Genomic DNA, 24585 nt, shown 5'->3' with positions numbered 1-24585 from the left:
GTGTCAAATGTGTTTTAATATGCTATCAAGGCCTAACTGGAAATTAAGCAATGCTCTCTCATTCTATAACTTAGTTTTAGCCTTATAAAGAACATATTGTGGTGTACATATTGGCAACTCAAATTACAGGGTTTGTTTTACTGTTATTAGGTAGTGGGCTGCTAAGAGGACTAATCTTGGTGCTGGGACTGTGACAACTGCAGTGCACAGTGTTCTCCACTACTGCTTAGGGTTTCATTGCTGTGAAGAGACACCATGACCAAGACAACTCTTATAAAGTCAAACACTTAATTGGCTCTGGCTTACAGTTTCAGAGATTCAGTCCGTTATCATCATGGCGGGAAGCATGGTAGTGTGCAGGCTGACAAGGTGCTGGAGAAGGAGCTGAGAGTTCTACATATTGATCCTAAGTCAGCAGAAGGGGACTGTCCTCCATAGGCTCCTCCACAGAAGGAGGCTCTCTTCTGTCCTGGGAGGAGCTTAAGCATAGTTCCTCAGAGCCCACCCCCACAGTGATGGTGACGAACTTCCTCCAACAAGGCCACCCCGACTCTAAGGCCACACCTCCTAATAGTGCCACTTTCCATGGGTCAAACATTCAAACCACCACAACCACTATTTCTTCTTTTGAAAGAAGTAGCATCACAAAGTACCTCAGGTGGGCTGCTGGACCTGAGACAAGATACTGGCTGCCTGCTTACCTTTGATGTTTCCAGGCTCCAGCTCCAAGGCCTTCTCACAGTCTTCAAGAGCACTGCTCCATCGCTGTAACTTGATTTCAGCCTGAGCTCGATTGTTATAGGCTGTGGCGGTGGGAAGGGCTGATAAGCTCCTACAGGAGAAACACAAGTTGGCAACAGGGAGGCGAGAGACAGAGGAACTCAGCTGAGGTTATGTTGTGGCTTGAACATGAAATGTCCTCACAGGCTGGTGGCACAGTGGTGAAGGCTCTGGAGACATCAGAGGTTGAGCCTAACAGAAGGAAGTAAGTTACAGGGACCATGTCCTTGGCTTCTCTCCCTTTGTCCTAGTCCTCTGGAAGAGCAGCCTCTGTGCCTACTTGCCGAGTCACTCTCCAGCCCCTAAGAGGGCAAAACGAAGCCACAAGGAGAGGAGACCCCACTGACCTGGTGTAATACATCACAGCCTCTTCGTAGTCCCCCGAGTAGAACGCCTCGTTCCCTTTCCCCTTCTCACGATTGGCAAGAAAACTCTTTTCCTTCTCTGTCAAACCTAGAAATAAAATCACATGAAAGTACAGCCTAAGATGACTTCTTTCAACGTTTGAACACTTGAGTGCTTTTATTTTAGGGCGGCCCTGGAACTAGAACCTGGGGGCCCAGGCATGCCCAACATGTGTTCTACCACTGAGCTACACTGCCACACCCAAGAACAGTTATTTTAATGAAGCAGAAAGCCATAGATTAAACAAACAAAAGAAAAGCTGTTTTGTGTTTTTTTTAGGGTTGGTTTTCTTACGGCTGGTTTTGCTATTACTTTAAAGGTCTTGTTTGGACTTCAGATGAATAAGTGTCTCATTTCTTTTGTTTGAAACAAAAAAATGAGACTTTTTAAAAAGAATGTTAGAAAAAGGAAATGGAAAACAAAAGAATATTCTAAGAAAAGTAGGTTTATATTTTGAAGTCTTTGAAACGTCATTATTAAAGCCAGGTACAGTGGTGCACACCTCTAACCCAGCACTTAGATAACAGAGGCTGGAAGATCAGAAGCCCAAGGTCACTGCCAGTTACAGTGAGTTCAAGGCCAACCTAGGCTACATGAATTCTGTCTCAAACAAAGTTGAGCAATAAAAGCTAGAAATAAACTTGTTAGGAGTGGTCAACTCTGGCCACAAGTCTATAAACACTCAAGGAAATCAGTAGCCCTCAAGGACACTATCCTTGGCTGACACATTTCCCACAATTAAAAGGTTGGAAAACGACCAACCCCCTTTTTCTCTTATTACCTGCTGTTTCTATTTTTGTCTCAATTTTAGACAAATGAGCCTTGTTGTTTATGACAGTCTTTTCTTTGTAATCCTCATCAATCTTGGAACATTCTTTTTCCACATCAAATCTGAAACAACAAAAGGATAGTACGATACAAGTAAGAAACAAGCCTCAGCACCACTCTCCTTGCCTCCGAGGTTCACACTGAGCATCTACAAACTCTAAGACCCAGTCTTAGAATGTAGCCCTGTCCTGGAACTGGCTCTGTAGACCAGGCTGGCCTTGAACTCACAGATATCGCCTGGTCTACAGAGGAAGTTCCAGGATGGCCAGAGCTACACAGAGAAACCCTGTTTCAAAAACAACAGACTTAAATCTAACCTGTTTTGTGGTTGGTTTTATAAAGAAAAAGGCATTGTTCATGAAAACAATGAAATTAGAAGAGCTTAGACTCGGCTGGGGCAGTGTGTTCTTGGAATTACAGCAGCTGGGAGAGGGGCATGGGGAGGACAGCCTGGGTCACATCGTGAGACCCTGTCTCAAAAGAAACAAGAAGGGGGTGGGGAGTGTTCCGTAAAATGGTAACTTTATTAAAGTAATTTGAGACACTTGATGTATCTGGTTTATAATATTATAAATTAGCATTTAATAGTAGAGAATTTTTCAGAGACAACTTTTAAATAAAGAAATATAAAACATACTTATCCCACTCTGCATAATCCCTTGGAATCTTCTTCTTAGCTGTTTTACTTTTAGAATATGTTTCCTGAAAGAATAAACCATACCTGATGAGATACATTCAACCTAAGCTCACCAGGATTTATTATAAACCCACTGGCATAAGATAAACAAATGAAACGGATCAGAACAGGTCCATGTGGGGTTAGAAGAACTCCAGTGTCTACTGTAACAAAACCGGAGGTGAAAGACAGTGGTTAAATCTGTATTAACCCCAAGGACAGCATCATAGGTTTGTAAGGACATACATGAAAACTCACATATGTCATTGATGGTTTCTTAAAATAAAAATAGCATTAAACACAATCATTCTTTTAGAGCCAAGGCGTTTAAAGAAACAAGAATAACAATATTGCTGGATTAGTAAGGGTTGGTTTGTTTGTCAGGCAGACACCCAACTTGGACTAATTCTAAAAAAACAAAAAAATCAAAAACCAACAATAATGACAACAAAAGCAGGTCCCAGCCACACTGGCAAGCCACACTGCTGCTGGGCAGGCCTTTCCCATCTCTGCTCTCTTCAGGCACCTTGCACTCCCTGCCTGCTGATTTCCTCTTACTGATGGCTGCGTGCTTTCCCCGTGTGGAAGGAGACATGGCCACAGCAGTCTGGGATTATAACCTCAAAGGCCTCATCAGAGAGAACTAAAGAGTGGGCCTCCCCTCTTCCTCTTCCTCCCTTAGAGAAACTACAGGAAAGGGCTCCAGTAACCTGGCAGGGGCACAGCAGCCCGGACCAGGTCCCAGACCTGTTGCTGATTGATGATGGAAAAGCTGGGCAGGCTCTGTATCTGGAGAAGTCAGGAGGAAGGCATGCCACCCGTTAGACAGAGGAGGACTTAATTTCCCAGAACACATCATACAATGCTACCAAGAGGCGGGAGACTCTGAAGATGAAGGAGAGACTAGAGCCCAGCTGTCATAGCTCAGGATGGCCAGCAATACTAGGACCTGGAAAAGTAAGGAGGGGCCCTCCCTACAGGCTTCAAAGGTCCATGGCCCTCCAATACACTGGCTGTTGGCATCTTGTCTCTGGTACTGTAAAACACATTCCTCTTGTTTAAAGCCAACCAGTTTGTCAGAAAACTAATTTAAGTGGCACAGCTTAGAGGTTAAAGGAGCTGAGGAGACACTGGGGCACTGGGGCTGGAGATGGCTCAGCAGGTAAGAGCAATGGCTACTCTGGCTGAGGACCTGGGTTCAGTTCCCAGCACCTGCTGGCTCACAAACCCTAGTAACTCCAGTTCTAGAGGGTCTCACGTCCTTTTCTAACCTCCTTGGTCATCTTAAATGCACACGGTGCACATACATACATGTAGGCAAAACACATATAAAAAGATTTTTAAAGAAAGAAACTGGGGTACTTAAATTCTTGTGTAGTTCTTCAATACCCCATGTGAAATATGCATTTAGAGGATAAAAATATGTGGCCTCCCCAGCCTTGAGCAGTCTGAACAGACCTTGTCTGCCACACAGGACTTTAACACCTAGGTGAATCCAGATGTTTTGTTTACACTTGCAACTTCCTGAAAGAATTTTGAAGAGACTGCCTGCTGAGCCTGCTGTGCAGCTGGAACAAAGGGTGGGTTCACTGGGCTTTCCCTATGTATATACAAGAGCTGAACATTAAACTTGAAGCCTTGATCAGAAAACTTTGTCTTGGCTTCATGTTTCTCTTGCCCCTCTGTCTCCTTTTCATTTCCAGCCTCCCTTTCAGGTGAACTCAGTTCATCCGTGGCCGCAGGCGGCTACAAAAATATAGTGTGTGTGAAAATATAGTGTGTGTGTGCGTGTGCGTGTACATCAAAGGACAACTTTCAAGAGTTGATTCTCTCTTGGAGTTAGAGAGATACTTCAGATGTTAAGAGTACTAGTTGTTTATCCAAAACACCGGAGTTGTGTCCCCAATACCCACACAGTAGCTAACTCCAGTTTACATAGAGGATCTGCACACACACAGAGGAACCAGGCACACATACGGGTACATTTAGGCAAACACTCATACACATAAAATTTAAAAATCTGAAAACCAACAACAAAATCTCTCCTTCCACCATGTGGCCTTTGGAATCAACCCAGGCTATCAGGATTGGTAGCTGACACCTCTCAAGTACTTTTGTTGAGATGCATAGTAAAACTGCATTTCCTATTCAGTAGGCAGCTCTCTGCATGCTTCTTAGTCTGTCACATAAAATACTGAAAGCACGTGTCTTCAGGCATAATTTTAAACAAAATAATAATTTACCATTGCACCAAAGGTAGCATTACATTAATTAGTTTTGTTTTGTTTTTCCATCGTGTGTTAGAGGTTTGCTGCCCCAGCCTTGACTGAAGCTCAGCCACAGCTGCTTTACTCTTGGTGACGGCGACGTCAAGGCAGAGGGAAAGGTGAGGTCTTAATACTGTTTTCAAACGGCACTGCTGGATGCAGTGGTGTCCACCTACCATCCAGCTGCTCAGGAGGCAGAGGCAGGGCAATCATTTGGAGGCAAGAATTCCAGGCCAGCCTGGGCAATACAGTCCAACCTTATTTCACAGGAAAACAAACATTAACTTGTAGGATTTCCTGGGGTGCAATCTGAGAATCCCCGTGCCACTCATCTGTCTATACCAGTGGATTGTAAGCCATTTAAAAGCCAAATCAAGGGGCTAGAGAGATGGCTCTATGGTTAAGCACCTGTGCTGCTTCTCCAGAGGAACCAGGTTCAAGTCCCAGCATCCACACAGCAGCTCACAGCTGTTTTTAATTCCAGTTCCAGAGGATCTGAAACCCTCTTCTGGCCTCTGCAGGCACTGCATGCATGTGGTATGCAGGCAAAACACACATACACATAAAATAAAAATAAGTAATAAATATTTTAAAAGTAAAGACCAGGTCAAGAATTCTATGTCATTATGGTTTAGGGCACAGAAGCACAAACTCAGCACAAAATGCTCCATTAGTGACTAAGCCTTCACTGATTACAGACGGCAGCATCTCCCACTACCTATGTAACCCCTAATGAGGAGCGAAGAGGTCCAGGAACGTAAATTATCAAAGAAGAGAGTGATGGAAATGTTTTAGAGATAAAACTGAAGAGTCTAGAAAAAAACTGAGGGGCCAGTTAGATGGCTCAGTAGGTAAACATGCTTGCCACCAAGCTTAATGACCTGAGCTCGATCTCCTAAATCCACAGGGTAAATGGAAAGAAGCCACTTCGCTAAATCTGACCTGCACACAGTAGTATGGCATACACACATACACATATACACATGTGTGTATACATATATATAATGTGTGCATATATTAAATATATATTTATTATATGTTATAAAAATACTGACTATATTTTATTATATTTAATATTGCATATTGCATATTAAATAATATATATTAAAAAGAGAAATAGCCAGGCATGATGGTGATGCACACCTTTAATCCCAGCACTTGGGAGGCAGAAACAGTCAGATTCCTGTGAATTTCAGACCAGTCTGGTCTATACAGTAAGCTCCCGGATGACCAGGGCTACATAGGAAAACCCTATTTAAAAAATAATAATAAACAAAAGTCAATAACAAAAAAATGTAAGAATAACAAGAACACAAAAGTGGAAAGACCTGGGTAGTCATTCTGCCAAATAACAAGGAGAGCAGGTGCCCAAAGGCCTAGAGTCGACTTGAAGTGAACTAGATAGACTTGGAGCTCCAGTAGACCCTGTCTTTATGAAACCTGTGAGGTAAAAAGGAGTGACGTGCAAGACCAAATAGGGACCAAGTACAAAGAACGAACACCAGAGAAACATGTGCACCAGGGAGTGGAGGGCATCTCTGAGTGCTTGAACACACTTGTGCGTGCAGTCAGCCGGATTCTGCTGGAACATAGCCTCTCCCAGATAGGCAGAATTCTTCCCTGAAAGAGAAGATCCTCTATGCTCTTAAAAATTGATCAGAGTAGAAGACACAGAATGGCAAAAAATAAAAGAGGAAAAATGCTGACCCTAAAATGCACGCCTTCAGAAAAGGTGATCAGAATCAGCTTACACAAGAGGGCAGCTGGGCCTGATGGCATAGTCCTGTAATCCAGAAATTTGGGAAGCTAAGGAAGGAGGCTCACAAGTTCAAGGCCAGCCTAGACCTCTGAGGGAGGCACTGTCTCAAAATAAAAAAGTTTAAGAGGTCTACAGCCATAGTTCAGGGTACAGCTCTTGTCTAGTGTGAGCTCCCAGGTTCAAATTCTAGTACTACACCAAAGTGGGGGTAAGGGGAGAAAGGAGAAGAGAAGAGGAGCCCAACGAGGGTGAGGGTGAGCTTCATGCCCTAGTATCCCTGATCAAACCTCCTGTGCCTGTCAGCCCCGCTCCCCTTTCCAGAAAGGCCTACCTTGCCTCTGTAAGGACAGCAGTTGGAGCCACGAACAGGAGGCAGAGGGTCTTCCACTCCTGGATGTTTCTCAGGGTCATGGAAGTGTCGTATATTTTCTTCTCTTTTGATTTCTGATACCCAGCTCTGAGAAGGATGGAGCAGAAGGTGACTGCTGTAGAGATGGAAGTCACTGACTATGCATTAGGAAGGACTGTGTAGCAGCTGTCAAGAGTCTGGTTACATGTCTCTGGAGGCTCCTCCCTTTTCCTTAATTGTTATAAATACCCACACACAAAATGTACTTTATTAGCTATTTTTAGTGTATAGTTAAGTCTCATTAAGAATATTTGGGCCGGGCAGTGGTGGTGCACGCCTTTGATCCCAGCACTTGGGAGGCTGAGGCAGGCGGATTTCTGAGTTCGAGGCCAGCCTGGTCTACAGAGTGAGTTCCAGGACAGCCAGGGCTACACAGAGAAACTCTGTCTCGAAACAAAACAAAACAAAACTAAACAAAACAAAACAAGAATATTTGGGAGTAGACATGAGATGGCTCAGCTGTTAAGGATGCTTGCTGCCAAGCCTGAAGAACTTGAGTTCAACTTCAGGACACATAATAGAGGGCGAAACTTGCCACCAAGATTGATGACACAAGTTCAGTCCCAGGATGTGAATGAAAGATGATAATTGGCTCCTGAACTCCACACGTATGGTGCCATACACACACATAGGCACACACACATACACACAAAAACACACACAGACACACACAGACACACAAACAGGCACACACACATATACACACAGATGTGCCACATACACACAGGCACACACACATACACACAGACACAAACAGGCACACACACAGACACACAGACACACACACATACACACACACAAACACAGAGACACACACACACAGGCACACACACATACACACACACAAACACACACACAGACACACACACAGACACAGACATACACATGCGCACACACAGACACACACACATACACACGGATGGATGGATGGACAGACAGACAGAACAAGAATATTTTAAAGGATTTTCATGCTGTTGCCCATTTCATTTATTTTTACTTTGGGAGTTACTTGGGTTGTTTTGGCCTCAGCATTTATGTGGATGACGTTGAGCTCCTAATCCTCCTGGTCCACCTTCCCTCTGTGATGAACAGTGATGTGGCAGTGTGAGCCGAGTACACCCTCCCCTCTGTGATGAACAGTGATGTGGCAGTGTGAGCCGAGTACACCCTTCCCTCTGTGATGAACAGTGATGTGGCAGTGTGAGCCGAGTACACCCTCCCCTCTGTGATGAACAGTGATGTGGCAGTGTGAGCCGAGTACACCCTCCCCTCTGTGATTATCAGTGATGTGGCAGTGTGAGCCGAGTACACCCTTCCCTCTGTGATGAACAGTGATGTGGCAGTGTGAGCTGAGTACACCTTCCCCTCTGTGATGAACAGTGATGTGGCAGTGTGAGCCGATTACACCCTTCCCTCTGTGATGAACAGTGATGTGGCAGTGTGAGCCGAGTACACCCTTTCCTCCCCAAAGTTTGGTTTCCTCTCTTTTGATGGTGGTGTCACATTGAAGCAACAATAACTAAGAGAACAGGGCTAAGGCTTCACGACCCGATTTCAAGATTTACTATAAAAATACTGCCATATAAGCAAAAGAATTCACATGTGGTAACACAAGCCTGTAATCCCAGCTCTTAGAAAGTAGAAGTAGCCTGACAGCTTCCTATATTGAATTCTAAGAAGAAATTGAACATCTTTGGAGTTACTCCAGTTGTGGTGACACAGCCACTAGACAAGAATTGCCTCTTTCCTTCTACAGACAAATTACTGTCCAGAAAAGGACACACTTGCAGAATAGTCGACTGATTATATCTGCCAAGACAGAGTAATTAGCCCTTAATAATTCTGCATCACTAGGTCTGTCAGATGATCCTGGGCCAAAAGGCAGAAGAACAGATGCTCCAACGTTTTGTAGTAGAGCGAGTGTCCAGGTGTTCAGAGGTCTCTATAAATTGGCTAAGTTTTAGAAGCTATGCTTTGTGCTTCCCACAATTATAGTTAACTCAGTCATTCTGGATTTCTGACGGGGTTGAAAACTTATAGCCTCATAGCCAATCCTGGCTATTTACCTTGAGAGAAAAGATTTGAGTGGATGGTTTTCAGCTGACATTCATCCTAAAACCAAGAAAAAAAGCCAGGTTCAGAACTAAGTGTTTTAGTTAGGAGAGATGACAGAGGTTCTGGTTAATCAACAAAATGATGGACTGGGTACTAGGACTATCTTGTACCTCACTGATACAAATTGGCATAATTATGCTCTAATTGTATTTTGAGAGAAAAGTTTCATTTTAACAGGAAGGGTGATATGTAGGAGGAGCTAAGGTGGGAGGAGTACTGAGAGGAAGAGAAGGAGTAAGAAGAGGAGGAGAAGAAGGAGAGGAGAAGCTAGGTGATGAGAGAGAGAAAGAGGGGGGAGACAGGGAGGCAGATGTTCATGTATCTCCACCAGTCAAAGATAGTTGATATATCTAGGTTGGGTAGTGGGTTACACCTCTGATTGAGCAATACCATACTTATAAAGCCTTTGATTAACATTGTTAAAAAAATGTATAAGTGCAAAAAGGAAAAGGGGGTATGGGATAGGGGTTTTGAATGGGGAAAGGGGATGGCATCTGAAGTGTAAATAAAATATCCAATAAAAAAATAAATAAAAAATAAATTACAAAGAAAAAAAAAGAAAGTAGGAGCAGGATTAGGAACTCAGAGCCATCCTCCACCCAGCCATAAAACACTCTCTCAAAAAATATTTTTAAATTCTTCACTCAAATGACTTGAATTCTCATAACTTATTCAGGGGAAATCAAGAAAATATTCCTGGTTTTGTTTTTTGTGACTGAGTCTTTTTTTTTTTTTTTTGGCTTTTCGAGACAGAGTTTCTCTGTGTAGTCCTGGCTGTCCTGGAACTCACTCTGTAGACCAAGCTGGCCTCGAACTCAGAAATCCACCTGCCTCTGCCTCCCAAGTGCTGGGATTAAAGGCGTGTGCCACCACCACCAGGCTGTGACTGAGTCTTGTGTAGACAAGAATGATCTCCAATTCACTGTGTGACCATGGTTGAACTTTTTCTGATCTCCTGCCTCTGCCTCCCCAGTGCCAGGATTATGGGTGGCACCACCGCACCCAGCCCCAAGTATCTTTATAAAAAGATACAGATGGTGATTTGGTTATGGTTGAACATGATACAGAAATGTAGAATGCATTCACACACACAAATTCACAATATGTTACTAGAATTAAGAAGCCACCATTCCTTTGGAAGTAGTCACCGCTAACCGGTCAGTGACAAGCCAGAAGGCCAGGACTTCAGCTGAGGTGAAGTGGATGCAGTGTTAGTTAGCGCGGTGCCACAGACAGGTGCTCACTCTACCTCAGCTGAGGTGAAGTGGATGCAGTGTTAGTTAACACGGTGCCACAGACAGGTGCTCGCTCTACCTTTAGATCACTGTCGATTTTTTCCCACTCTTCTGCTGAAAAGCTGGCCGCTGTCGCTGCGGGCTTGTCCTTCCTCAGAGCTCGACTTCTGGGAGCCAAGATGGTGAGGCGCTTCTCACAAAATTCCGTGAGTTCAGGATAATAGCCTTCTTCACCAGACCTTAAAGAGCCGTTTAATTTCAGAGTCAGCATCTTACTTAGAGGCTCTAGGCTGGTGGTTTGCAAACTGGGTTCCCAGGGACCCCGGGTTCCTTGATATCGAGGGCTGTGCAAGGATGGAACCCGGATGCTGGCTCTGCCAGAGCACTGGCCATTCCTATCAGCAAATCTACAGCACACACAGGGCCGAGGACTCCAAAGCAAACAACGTGCATCACACACATTAAAGGTTGAATTAGGGGCGGGGGAGCCAGCTTGGCAGTTAGAGCACTGGCCACACTTCCAAAGGACCTGAGCTTCGTTCCCCCATGGCGACACGCTTCAGTCAGTCCAGTTCCAGGTTATCTGACTCCCTCCACCCAATGGCTTCTAGCCTCTGTGGCTACTGGATGCACACAGACACAGTGCATAGGCATACATGCAGGCTCAACACCCGTACACATATAATAATACATGTTTAATTTGAATAAGTAATATTTTCTCTCCTAACATATATATGTTCATTTTATGCAAAGAGCAATACTGGAAATTTCGTATTAGAGACAAGCTGACAGATAATGTAGGCTTCCTTTTCAAAGAGTTTCTGTTAAAAAAAAAAAAATCTCATTTTGAGTCAGGCTGATTTCTACGTCCTGTGGTTTGGGATGACCATGAACTTCAGGGCTCACATTCCTCATGCTGAGACTGCAAACATTCGGTACCAAGTTCCACTGATGTGAAGCAAACCCAGGGGCTCATGAACACTAGGCAAGCGTTGTAAAACATCCCAGCCCTTGTCACTTGTTCGTTTGTTTTTAATGTATGAGAAGAAAACGGCTAAGAGACAGCTTAGACAAAACACTCTTAGAGCAAACCACTCAAGAAGCAGAATCCCTTCCCTAGAAAGCTGGATGAAGTTCTGAACTCCGCAGGCCTCCTTGGGCACTGGCATATATGTGCTGCACATACATACATACGTACATACGTACATACATACATACATACATACGTACATACATACATACATACGTACATACATACATACATACGTACATACATACATACATACGTACATACATACATACATACGTACATACATACATACATACGTACATACATACATACATACATACGTACATACATACATACATACGTACATACATACATACATACGTACATACATACATACATACGTACATACATACGTACATACATACATACATACATATAAAAATAAGGTTTTTTTTAAGGGAAGAGGGTCAGAGAAAATAAAAGGAAGGACTAGAGAAGAGCCAAGACTCATGACTGCATCCTGGGAAGGCTGTTGGCTCATAACCCACAAGTCCTTCTGCAACTGAGAGCTGTTCCTCACATCGAACCTCTCAGGAAACCCACTGACATCCACAGGCAGAGACTCTTGAAGTCATGACAATCAGTTGCGCTGTTAAAAGCTCGTTTCTCCTCTCAGGCTTTCTGAGGTAGAATGGTGGGAACGGAGCGCTCAAACCTGCATTTTAACAACTGCATCTGGGAAACACATATAAGGTTTGACATCACCGGCACGGGGCTCTGATAACTTCCTGTTTCAGGCCTCTCCACCATCTTCCCTAGGATCAGGCAGCAGTGAGTCACCCTTTGCTGTCAGAGAACCAAAGGTGCGTCTTCCTCAGCAGCTGCCTTTACAGGGCTTTACCTCCTCTCGGGCAGCAGAGTTCCCACTTGGATCCCAATCAGCCATGTCTCATGTAACCCAGAACCACAGAGTCAAACCAGTGAGGAACCTATGTACTGACTGACATTTGAAAACCCTCCAAAGGCAACTGAGTAATTAAAACTGGCATCTCAAAGCATGAAGTCATTCTTAAATGCTTACCTCAGCACACAAAGAATTTTTTCCAGGTGTCTCACATCTGAACAGTTTTCAATATACTTGAAATCCAAATGTTCAATGGGAATTTTAAATGTTTTTGTCGTTCCAAAGCCCCACAATGATGGACAGTCCTTAGTCTTAGCAGTCATGGCTGAAACAACGTAAAAAAACAGATGTGAATCTAATGTGTGTGTGTGTGTGTGTGTGTGTGTATATATATATATATATATACACATATGTATATATAATTTAGCTCAATAATATATTATGTTTTATATTATAATAAATAATATATCTTATACCATTATCATATACTATATAATATATATATATATATATATATATATATATATATATATATATATATATATAAAATCTAGCTCAATTAAGGTAGTCCTAAGTGCTCTTAGAGGGACATGGGTAGAGTGATTTTTTTTTCCCCAAAAAGGAAGGCTGGCTGTTTTGAACTTTCTCTCTCAACATTAACTGAGTCCAACTATTCGTCATACATGTGTTATATCAGACTTCACCTTAAACAAGACCTGACAGAATGACAAAACAGGCTTTGGTGCAAAAACTCCAGGTTCTATAAAAATCAAATTTGAGGGCTTTCTTGATGAAGTAGAACCGTGTGCTTCTGACATGAAGTCAAGCTGTTGCTGGGTCAAGCTGTCACTGGGTGCTACAAAGTCAAGCCCTCTCACACAGACATGGGTGCAAGTGACAAAACCTCCTGAAATGATATTGCATGTCTTAACAGCTTGGCACATAATGGTGGCTAAGTGTGGGACTGAGGAGATGGTTCAGTGGCTGAGAGCTGACCACCTAGATTTGACTCCCAGCATCCACATCGGGACCGTCATTTCTCTTCTAGGTCATCTGGAGCTCTCTCTGGCTCTGTGGACATAGGATGTGCGATGCACAGACATACATGCAGGCAAAACCCCTATACAATAAAATAATAGTCTATTTAAAAGCACTCTTAACTGCTTGTCTCAACCTTAAAAAAAATCTAAAGAATTAAAAACAAAAATACAAGGCAGGGCCAGATGCCTTTAATCCCAGATTTTGGGAGCAGGTAGATCTCTATGAGTTCTAGGCCAGCTTGGTCTTCATATCAAGTTTTGGCCAGTCAAGGCTACATAATGAGACCCATCTCAACAAACAAACAAACAAAACCCATTTTTAAAAAAGCTTTCAGATTTATAGAACTTGTCTATTCTGTCATGAAAACTCCACTCTAACAGATTTGGGAGAAAAACAAAACAAAACCCAGGCTTCTTTTTGCTGCTGTGACAAACACTACGACCAAAAGCAACATGGGAAGAAGCAGATTTATTTCATCTCACGGATTACAATTCTTCACTGAAGGAAGTCGGGGCAGGAGCCTGGAGGCATGAGCTGAGTGGGGGCCATGGAGGGAGCTGCTCACTGGCTCGCTTCCCGAGGCTCCAGTTCAGCCCCCTTATCTCCCCAGGACCATCCACAGCAGGCTTGTCCTCCAACATCAATCATAGATCTGCCAATCTGACAGAGGCAATCCCGCTATTTTAATTCCCTTTTGCCAGATGACCAGTTTGTGTCAGTTGACAATTGAAAAAAAAAAAAAAAAAAAAAAGCACCAAAACCCCCATATATTACAAATTTATGTTCACATCATGCAATAAAAGCACATTAATTAAGATTGACAAGCTTTTGTAAGATCTTCTGAAGTATTTTTCTTTCTTTTTTATTTTCCTGTGTAAAATCCTTAAACTAAAATTGTGCCAATTAAAAATGTTAGCTTTCCTACTGGGAGGTAAATTATACAGGGAATTGATGAAAACGATGAATCGATCATTTGTCTGTTATGAATCATTCAGCAATGGCTGGAACTCTCCTTGTCTTTATGTTTGTTTTCCTGATTCAGCTGTGCTACCTGGGTACTGGCTGGGCTGTTTGTACTGGGTTCATCCAGCTGAGACTGGCCTGAAGTTAAGACAGAAGACCCTAATACGCCACTAATTCTGAACGATACCTGAACCATCAGACATATTTGGATGAAACATTTTTGTGGTTTATTTATGTACTCTTCAGAAAATTCTACTAGTAGTAAACTGTCTTTGGGGCCGGGCAGAGAGCACACAATACAGCTCAGGGCTACTTTCCTAGGAAAGTCCTGGGCATCACTTAATTATTTTAATCCTCCCTCTACCAAAAAGAAAAAAGAAAAAGAAAACCTATGTACCATTAGCTTTATAAAAATTTCTATTTCACCAGGCAGTGGTGGCGCACACCTTTAATCCCAGCACTTGGGAGGCAGAGGCAGGTGGATTTCTGAGTTTGAGGCCAGCCTGGTCTACAGAGTGAGTTCCAGGACAGCCAGGGCTACACAGAGAAACCCTGTCTTGAAAAACAAAAAACAAACAAACAAACAAAAATTCTATTTCATGTCTACATATATAAATGAATGTTTACAAAGAGAATATATTTCTTATGAGTGCTGGCCATCACTGGCAAAGTTCCTTCCTTCCTTCCTTCTTTCTTTCCTTCCTTCCTTCCTTCCTTCCTTCCTTCCTTCCTTCCTTCCTACCACTGCACTTAAACCTACTATTGATCATTTTAAAAATAAAGGTAGCAGAGGTCTAATTCCCAGACACATTTGTTTCAGGGCCGTTGCTCTCTGGGAGTGTAAGGAGAGGGAGGGCATGTAAGCTTCTCCTGCAGACTGCTGCTGGCCTTGCCTTGGGTATAAAAGATTAACAGATATTCAACTTTGGAATAAGATCCAGACAGAATTAATTAGACTGTGGCTTTCATACCATACCTCTTGGCTGAGAGTGAAGAATGTTTTCCATCAAAAGCATAATCTGAAAATTTGAGAGGAATTGGGGGAGAACTTGAAGACTTTTACTTTTTATTTGTATTACAGGAGCTAGAGTTACAGACAGTTGTATACTGCCCGATGTTGAATCTTTTATGCTTTTTCTCTCCTATAGGGTACTTTTTTTGTTTTGTTTTGTTTTGTTTTTTGTTTTTTGAGACAGGGTTTCTCTGTGTAGCCCTGGCTGTCCTGGAACTCACTCTGTAGACCAGGCTGGCCTCGACTCAGAAATCCACCTGCCTCAGCCTCCCAAGTGCTGGGACCAAAGGCGTGTGCCACCACTGACCGGCTAGGGTACATTTTCTTAAGATTATTTTATGTTAGCTTGCCGTGGCGTAGCGCTTGGGGACTGCACAATTCAAGACCATCCTCAGCTACATAACTAACACAGCCAGCTCCACGAGACACTGCCCCACCCCAAACACACACCTCAGAGTTAATTCTCAACTTCTAAAGGGTGGTTTGATTGTTTTCTAGAGAATTTTTCCCTATTTCTTTTCAGTCTGTCTAAAAGCTTCTTGGCTGAGTTTGATTCATTTCCCATATTTCCTAATCAGTGTATTAGTAGTATCTCTTGTACAAACTGCTGTAGCGTTTCGTGGTAACCCTAGTAACGTGAAAACCCGGCTTCTCCTACTCAGGCTGCCGGCGCCCTCTGCAGCCAGAAACGGAAGTGGCATGTCCCAGCCATGGCAACGGTTTCCAGGCACCGCCAGACCCAGGGAAAGTATCTGGGTCGAGTCTGGGAGCTAGCTCTAGGGCCGACCTGCAAGCGTGGAGTCGTTCCTCTGGCTTGGGCTGTGGTTCCCGATACTGAAGCAGATGGCTGTCCGAGGAAACTGCAGTGCGGCAACTCCGCCCCAACTTCCACCCCCGTACGAACCACAGTGGTGGAAAGTTCCAATCGCCTTCCCAGACCAGAGAGGACGTTCATCAACAGTGTGTGCGTGCGGTCGCTTCTCCACGCCCCGAGAGTGCTCGCTCACCTGGGTCTCACCTAAGACCAGCAGAGGACACGGGCCGCAGACCCGGAGGCGGTGCCTAACGCGGCTGGGCGGAGACTAAGCCCTCTGCCCGGCGATTGGCTACCCCGGCCGCCCGCCCGCTGATTGGCCTCACAGGCCGCACCTTCTGCCCTCACCGGGACCAGAACCTAGCGAGGGCGAAACGCCTCCTTTGGGTTTCAGTCTGTTTTACAGCGAGCTAAACGCTGTTTGTTTTTGCTTTGTTTTGATTTTTCACGACAGGGTTTCTGCGTGTAGCCCTGGCAGTCCCGGAACTCCCTCTGTAGATACGTCTGCCTCTCCCTCCCGAGTGCTCGGGTTAAAGGCGTGTGCCACCTCAACCCGCTTAAAACGCTGTTAGTAGTCAGCTGCCTAGACTGCTGCACTCCTAAGGAAAGTGTCTGGAACACTGAATTGAAACGCCAGATTCTGTTGCACACTAGGCTTACTTATCTACTTTCCTGTGAACTAGAATAAATGAAAGGCTCATTTTCCTCTTTTCATGCAGCCCACATTTCCTGAGCGGTTGGTGAGGGGCAAGGGACCCCTTTGAGTGCTGGAGATACAAATATGATTGACATAAGCAGTTCAGATGAATAAAAAGTAGAGGTCGTTTTTGTGGTGAAATTTACTATTTTAAATACATTTCAGATTTGGTAAAATAGATGAACAAAGCAGCTGGTATCCAATAAATTCTCCTTTTTATGTCTCCGTCTAGAAGGTCTGCAGGCAGGGGCCATTGCTGGTATCAATTCCAATGCTCAAGCCATTACATTTCTATGCTTTATTTAGGGTTTGATGTTGGAGAATGCTGAACTGCATAATAGCAGATGAGGACTCAAGCATTAGGTAATCCTTAGGCTGTCTCACTTACATAGAAACCGAATCACCCACTCCAGGTGCTCACAACAGACAGCAAAGTGAGTCTCAAGAAACCATCGGGAACTTCCACAACACTATTTCCTGCAGAAAAAAAAAAAAACCTGGAACAATCTGGAGAATGGCTGCCATGCCATGGGGTTTGTAATTCTCTTTTCACACTTCATATTTTCTTCTGGTTATATAATCTATGCTGAATTGAAAAAGGTCAAAATAATCTGAAGGCTGTGGACAAACATAACAAAAATCTGTCCTCATAAAAGAAAAAAGCAGCCAATAAACAGGTATGTAAAGAAAGGCCTAGTAAGGGTTGCACAGCTAGCTCACAGGGGGTACCAAAGTTTATTACAGAGCTCTTAAACAGCAAAAAGTATTTCAAGCTGTGCCTGGCAGTGTAGTTCAAGTAGTCAAGGCCACTTAGTGAGACACTAAGTACAGCAACACACAGTAGAGCACTGTGGGAGGGTGTTCTAGAGTTAATCACTCTGAGCCTCAAACTAGCTATGTAGCCAGAGACAACCTTGAACCTCTTCTAAATCCTCCTGCCTCCACCTCCCACTCGGTGGGATTACAGACAGGCTCCATTACACCCAACTCCCAGAACTCTGTGGTCTGAGAAATATGTGTACCTGCATAACTGAGGAAACACTGTTTATACCAAAGTGTATGTGTGTGGGTCTGTGTGGGCTGTATGCACACACCCAGAAGGTGCCCTGGACCTGGAGTTCCAGTCTGCTGGGAGAGACCCAGCATGGGTATTCAAACAGAACCAGGGACCTTTGAAAGTACAGCAAGTACTTCTGAGCCAGTCCTCTGCCCAGCTGTCTAAGTTTATTTGCTTCTGATTTTTATCCATAACTTTTGACTTTTTACAGTTCTACAGACAGCAAAAACTTAGATAGTTTAGAGTTGTTGACAAAATATAGTCATTTCCAAGGGACTTATTTCTTCAGACCTTTAGAAAAGAGTTCTAGAAAACTGCATTCAGAATTTTCAATGTTCTATTTTAGTTATTTTTCTCTGTGGGCACACCACATGCACATGGCCAAGTCTTGGTGTGCATGTGGAAGTCACAGGACAGACCCATTTCAGAAGTCAACTCCCCTTCCACTCTGTGGATCCCAGGGCCTGAACACAAGTCATCTGGTCTGATGGGTTTTTAACAAGACACTGAATTAAAGTGGTTTGGGGAAATACTTTTAATCTTCACTGTGTGAGGAATTACAAAAACAATAAATTAAGACATATGTTGAACCAAACTTTCCTTTATACAAAGTATTAAAATACAATTGCATTTCTAAAATGAAATCATAGGTATACAGTTGTAGTCATTAAGTAAACTAAGTTAAACGCTATACATTAAAGAGAAACACCGATGAGGCAAATGTATGGATGAAGACATTCCTCAACTTCCCTGTTTCATCGAGCATCAAAAACCACCACTGTTGGACTAAATTAAGGATTTTAAACAGTACTTAAAACTGTGTGAGACTAAGGCTTCCAAGTCACCCCCTGCACAAGCTTGAACTGAATGGGAAAGGAGCAAAAGAATGAAGCCCACTATGACCGTCAGAGATTATCTAAAAATTAAAGTTCGCTTCTTCCATTTTCAGTAGCTCACCTTTTTGGATACAATAATATAAATTAATATAACATTAACATATTTTAATAATATAAAGAATAAATATTAAAAGATAATTTTTAAAAACTCACTGAAACAACTGATGACTTTTAAGACTTTATATCGGGTTACCATGAAACGGATTTTGTAGGCCTCACTATTTTCCAATAAGTTATTAATTTCTTCTTTCACACTTTAGGTTGCTCATAAACTAGCAACCAACAATGACTATGACTAAAAACAAAGACTTCCTGAGATTACTGAGAGCCCATAATGAATGGTACATTAAAATGCTAATCATGTTTACTTAAAAAAAAAACAAAAACAAAAACAAAAACAACCTCTGCCAGGCATTGGTAGTACATGTCTTTAATCCAAGATTTGGGGATGGGAGGAGGTAGGCAGATCTCTTGAGGCCACACAGTTTTAGGACAGTGATTACCTAAATACATGAATAAATTTAAAATGTATTTATTGGGTTTTAAAACTTTTTATTTATTTTATGCATGAGAGCTTTTGCCTGCATGTATTTATGTGCCATTTGGGTTCCTTGTACTGGTAGCTCAGGGGTCTGACTATCAGACCACCTGTGATTGTGAGCAATCATGTTGGTTCTAGAAATTGGCCCTTTGAAAAAGCAGCCAATATTGTTACCTGCTGACCCATTTCTCTAACCCCTATTTGGGTCTTTGAGACTGGGTCTCACTAAGTAGCTCTAGCTAGCCTGGAATACTAAGTGTAGACCAAGCTGGCCTTGAATTCACAAAGGGCTGCCTGTCTCTGCCCCCCAAGTTTTGGGAAAAATAAGTCCTATTAAGATAATTAATCTGAGTATACCTCCTGTGGAGTCTCCACTCTCTCAGTTCGTGTTCTCTCTCTCTCTCTCTCTCTCTCTCTCTGTCTCTCTCTCTCTCTCTCTCTCTCTCTCTCTCTCTCTCGTGTTTGGAGACAGGGTTTTTCTGTGTAGCCCTGGCTGTCCTGGAACTCACTCTGTAGACCAGGCTGGCCTCGAACTCAGAGATCTGCCTGCCTCTGCCTCCCATGTGTTGGGATTAAAGGCGTGCGCCACCACTGCCCAGCTCTGTTCTCATTCTTAATAAGTCCACATGTACTCTGCTTAAAAAATAACCCAAAAGTTATTACTACTTTTATCAGATCTTAGTCTTTATCAACCCAAATACTAGTTATTTCCTCTTCACATTTAGAAAGTATACTTAAAAGGATACATCTTTTAGTCCTTTTCTTGTACATTATTCTGTATCCACATTCTCTGCATCTGATTGGATCCCTGGACTTTATTTCATTTTCAGTGTGACACTCTGGGGGGGAAAAAAAAAGCACATTTATTCAATGCCTGAAAGAGAAACACTCCGGAGAAGCAAATGTTAACTACAGATTTCAACAGGAGGGAACTATGTCACCAAAGCACCCCAAGTGCGTGCTTATTACTAACAGACCAAGGAGAAAGAAGAGTTTTAGGCAGTACACCTTTTCCAGATAAAAGGAAGACATCTTAATAAGGAGGAGAGATTTTTAAATTAACAATCGATAAAGTGCTCCTCGTTATAATTTTAAAGGTCTGTACTCATGTAAGGAAGGGTTTTTTTTTTTTTTTTTCTAAGTAAAGCGTTATTTAAACGTTCCACTTACCTCCACAAATATATATCATTGGCTGCTGCTTTGGTGGTTGCACATCCTTCTGGGCATCCATCGTTAGTGGCTGAAATCAGAGTCAAAGACTGAATAACAGGGTCTTGGCACAAAACACGTCCCATATTTTCTTTTTCTCAGAAGCTATATAAGGTTCTAATTTTTCCGGCCAAAGAAAAAAACTCGGTAGAATTTTCGCCCAGCATGCAGAAGCCCAAGGATCAATACTCAGTATTACAAAAGGGGAAATTAAAAAAAAAAAAAAAAAGTCGTAAATCTATACCCCCAAACTGTGGGTCTAGAAGGATAAAACACATTTTCAATAATAAATACATTATGAATGTTTATTACACGCTTCACGATCCTAGAGGGTATTAATTATTCTTTACATAAGAAGAAACAGAAACCAAGGACAAGTTTGTTTGCCCAATATCACTCTGCAAAGGAATTCAGATCTGAGCTGGGAACAGCAGCAGTTCCATCAAAGCTTGTCTCAACACTAACTCCAACCGGGGATCTTTACGCATTTGGTTCTTTGAGAAGACTTTCAGAGTTAGTAATTCAGGTTAGCCTAGAACTCACTTTGTAGCCTAAGCTAGGCTCAAAGTCGAAGTGTTTGTTGAAGGCGGAATTCTCCTACCTCTGCTTCCCAAGCGTTCAGATGGCAGGAGTGTGCTACCTCTCCTGGCCGCCCGGGAATATTTTAAAGCCAAGTGCCTCTCCTGGTTTTGCCCCAAATTTACTTCCAAAATCATCAGCCGCCGATCCCTTACCTCCACAGCACGAAGAAGCGCCCCTTCTCTGAGCAGGCAAAGGCCTCTTCCGGTCCTTAGAAGCAGAGCCACTACCGGCGCTGCCTCGCCAACTTCCGGCGCCGACTTATGACGCAACGAAACCCCCTCTCCTGCCTGAAAGTACGGAAGAAGTAGCGTGTTTGTTTTAGGGACGAGTTAGTATTTGTCGCGTACTTAATTCCTGTGGGGGTTGTTTTGTTTTTACTTGCCCCTCTCTCCAGAGTAGCAAAACATTTCCACAGCTCGGCATTCGAAGGTTTGTGCTTGTGTAGCGGCAGATAGAGCAGGAACCCAAGACAGGGGCTGCTGGAATCTTAACCGAGCCATTGCTTGGGCGAACACCAGTAGGCCACCCTACCAATACTTGACGAGTTAACACTTTCCACATCGCGGTTTTCAAATTGTTCAGTACACATGCGGGTTGTTTGTTTGTTTGTTTGTTTGTTGTTTTCAATTTCCAGTTCTCTCCTAGTCTGTCACCTCTCTTTTCCAGTCCATGTTGTGGAGTGGAAAGATAAAGAGGAAGCCCGAGGCTTGATAGTTTATGTAGCCCAGGCTGTGCTTGCTTGCTCTTAAACCCACGCAGGCCTCTGTCTTCGCCGCCTCGGTGCTGAGATTAATCGCGCAAATCACAACGCACAAATCACATCTTCCTCCCTTTTGGAAGCCAAGGCAGCTCCATGAATTATTTCCACTAGTCGGGGGCTTTAGCTTTTCTCGTAGTATTCTCCCTCCTGTGTTTGACCAGTTCAGTAGGGAGTATAGGTGTGTGTTGTCACAGATCAAAATTTTAATTCAGTAAAACACATCTATTGGGTTCAGGACGTTTACATTCAATTATTTCACACCAGTCGTTTATTTTAAAAGTAGGGTGGAGAACGTGAAGGGATTCAAATAAAAACAGTTGTTAACTATTGAAGAGATGGCTTCTCTCCCAGTACACATCCTGGTATCTTAGTAAACTGTATTCTCCCTTCTCCATCAAAAGGAGAACTTTGAGCTTTGCCTTTCTAGTTCAAGCCTGTGATACTCACAGACCAGCTTGAGAAATTCCAGTCTTCCTAGATGCCAATTAATTTTTTCTTTAGAATTGGTGGCTTAACTCAGTAGTAAAATACTTGATTAGCATGCATGGGCTCACAGTGGTAATTTCTTTCAAAAGGATTAAAAAAAAAAAAAAAAACAACCCAGTAATTTCCAGCTTCTTCCTCTACATACAGCATACTTTGACCGGCAGCCATGATACAGAGTACCTCTTCTCAACAAACGGGAAGAGGTAAACAAGTGTGCACACTAGACATCTGTATAATAAATACTACGTTAAACCCATAGGTATGGTAAAAAGGATTTCATACTGCAAGACATCTTAGATTTTAAGATTTTTATTGTTATTTTGAGTTCTGTGTAAGTGTGTAGAGATCAGAAGAGATCATTTGGATCCCCTGGACAGGAATTACAGACTACTATAAGCTGCCCTACCTAGATGTTGGAAACTGAATTTGATCCTCTGCAAGAACATCAAGTGCTCTTAAATGCTGAGCTGCCTCTCCAGCTCTTACATTTTTTTTTCTCAGAGTCTTGCCTTGTAGCCTAGGTTAGCCTGGAATTCACAGATCCTCCTGTCCCCCAGTGCTGAGATAACAAGTATATACCATGAAGCATAACTTTTTACTAGATTCTAAATCTGTTCAAGTACCAAATTTTTTTTTCATCACAAAATATGTATGAAGGTTAGAATGGATCATCACATGTAGATCACAGATGAACCCTGGGACTCTACAGGATGGTAGTGTAATGCCTAGCCACAGTAAAGAGAGCCATATTTCCATATGAATTCATGCTGGTGTTAGTGCCCAACACACAACCCTTTTCTATAGCAGTAACCAGAGAATCACCATGTGACATACCTCATTATCAAAGATAACATGACGCTTACTCCATGGGCATCCACCACATGCCACAAATCACTATCATTCTCCCAGTGACGGCTGATGCCATCTTAAAGCCTTTAACCCTTTGAAAGATGATTATGATGAAACAAGTTGCCATTTTTTCTTGAATCTCTGGATTTCTTTTATGCTTGATAACAATTTCTGAATAGCTTGAATGTCAAGGTAATTGGGGAAAATTCATTATGTTTTATTGAATGGATCCCAAAAGAAAACTAGATTTCATGGGAATCAAGTAAGTTTTAGAATTCTATCATGGGAGTTTGATCCAAGAAAAGGAAGCACAGAAGCAAAAGACTGGTAGATAAGCAAAAGACAGGGCCAGAAAAGATAGATCAGCGGGTAAAGGCACCGCCTCAAAACTTGCTATGTAGCCAAGAATGGCCTTGCGTTTCTCATCCTTCTGCCTCCACCACCCACATTCTAGGGAACAAAAGAGCTACCATGCCTGATTCTGAATGTTTACCCCCTCCGTGTAATAAAATGTCTCCTGATATATGTGTCTTTAAATTTGAAAGCATGACGATACAGTAGTTATGTGACTACTTTTAGTCATATGCAAATGCTCTTCGATGTTTACATTGGTGTGAGGAAATTAAAATAAGTAGATTACATTCTTTATATTTCTAAGGAAAGGGTGAATGCAGTCCACCACCATGAATTGTGCAGTTTAGTTTCCCACATTTGGGGAAATTGCTGGTGTCAGCACATCTGGAATGCAGAGGATAAGGCTCATCCTGGGAAAACCATCTTCATGGTTATAGCAACTCCTCTGCCAGGTAAGTGTAATCATTAGCCAGGTAAGTATTTCATCTTCATCATCATCATAATATTTATTTGGGTTGGGTGCTCAGTCATCCTAAACCAACCTCAAATATATTTATCTAGCTGATGTCCTCAAACCTCTGGTCCCTTTGTCTCCACTTCCCAGATGCTAAGATTACAACAGTGCTGCCACCATGAGAGGCTTATGTTAGCCCCAGCACTTCATACATGGTAGGTGCTCTGCCAACAGAGATCCATCTAGATAACACTGGATTTTAGAATAAGATACACAGGGGAAATGCTGCAGAGGGAGAACTGTCATTGCTAACCAAGGTAGAATGAAATGGCTTTAACAAAGACGTATCTGAAGAGACAGAAAGAGTACCATTTATTATGTGGGAGTGTCAGACAAGTGCCATATATGTTAGTGAAGTTCATTGACTCTTTCATTATAGTGGAACATCCTTAACATTACATGAATACCATATTTCCTCCAAAG

General features: G+C 42.7%; 2 protein-coding genes and 1 non-coding gene across 5 annotated transcripts in view; all 3 read right to left on the bottom strand.

Moving 5' to 3' along the window:
* The window catches only part of Spag1 (sperm associated antigen 1), a 52164-nt gene extending 35696 nt beyond the window's left edge, over nt 1–16468 (bottom strand). Inside the window, exons 1-8 of one of the 3 annotated variants that reach the window (XM_034516799.2) lie at nt 16191–16468; nt 12565–12712; nt 10554–10713; nt 7047–7172; nt 2651–2715; nt 1967–2076; nt 1128–1233; nt 702–832 (exon numbers count right to left, since the gene is read on the bottom strand). In XM_034516799.2, coding sequence (XP_034372690.1) covers nt 702–832; nt 1128–1233; nt 1967–2076; nt 2651–2715; nt 7047–7172; nt 10554–10713; nt 12565–12710 — 844 coding nt within the window. In that variant the 5' untranslated portion in view covers nt 12711–12712; nt 16191–16468. Of the gene's footprint in view, nt 1–701; nt 833–1127; nt 1234–1966; nt 2077–2650; nt 2716–7046; nt 7173–10553; nt 10714–12564; nt 12713–16190 lie in introns of those variants that run through there. The other 2 variants (XM_076911263.1, XM_076911264.1) reach the window with 2 other exon arrangements.
* Nucleotides 16469–18482: 2014 nt separating this feature from the next.
* Nucleotides 18483–21501, bottom strand: Polr2k (RNA polymerase II, I and III subunit K). Its single transcript, XM_034516813.2, has 4 exons — nt 21352–21501; nt 20579–20648; nt 20155–20247; nt 18483–18749 (listed from the first exon to the last, which is right to left on the bottom strand). The coding sequence occupies exons 2-4, from the start codon at nt 20637–20639 to the stop codon at nt 18727–18729; spliced, it is 177 nt and encodes a 58-aa protein (XP_034372704.1). The 5' UTR covers nt 20640–20648; nt 21352–21501; the 3' UTR covers nt 18483–18726.
* Nucleotides 21502–23948: 2447 nt separating this feature from the next.
* Nucleotides 23949–24108, bottom strand: LOC117719430 (U1 spliceosomal RNA). The gene has a single exon (XR_004608164.1). It is a non-coding gene; the product is annotated as a U1 spliceosomal RNA (small nuclear RNA).
* Between the last annotated feature and the right edge of the window lie 477 nt (nt 24109–24585).

Source organism: Arvicanthis niloticus, chromosome 13 (genome assembly GCF_011762505.2).
Source record: "Arvicanthis niloticus isolate mArvNil1 chromosome 13, mArvNil1.pat.X, whole genome shotgun sequence".
NCBI lineage: Eukaryota > Metazoa > Chordata > Mammalia > Rodentia > Muridae > Arvicanthis > Arvicanthis niloticus.
The sequence above is the reverse complement of the archived record's forward strand: the minus strand, read 5'-3'. Positions and strand labels throughout refer to the sequence as shown.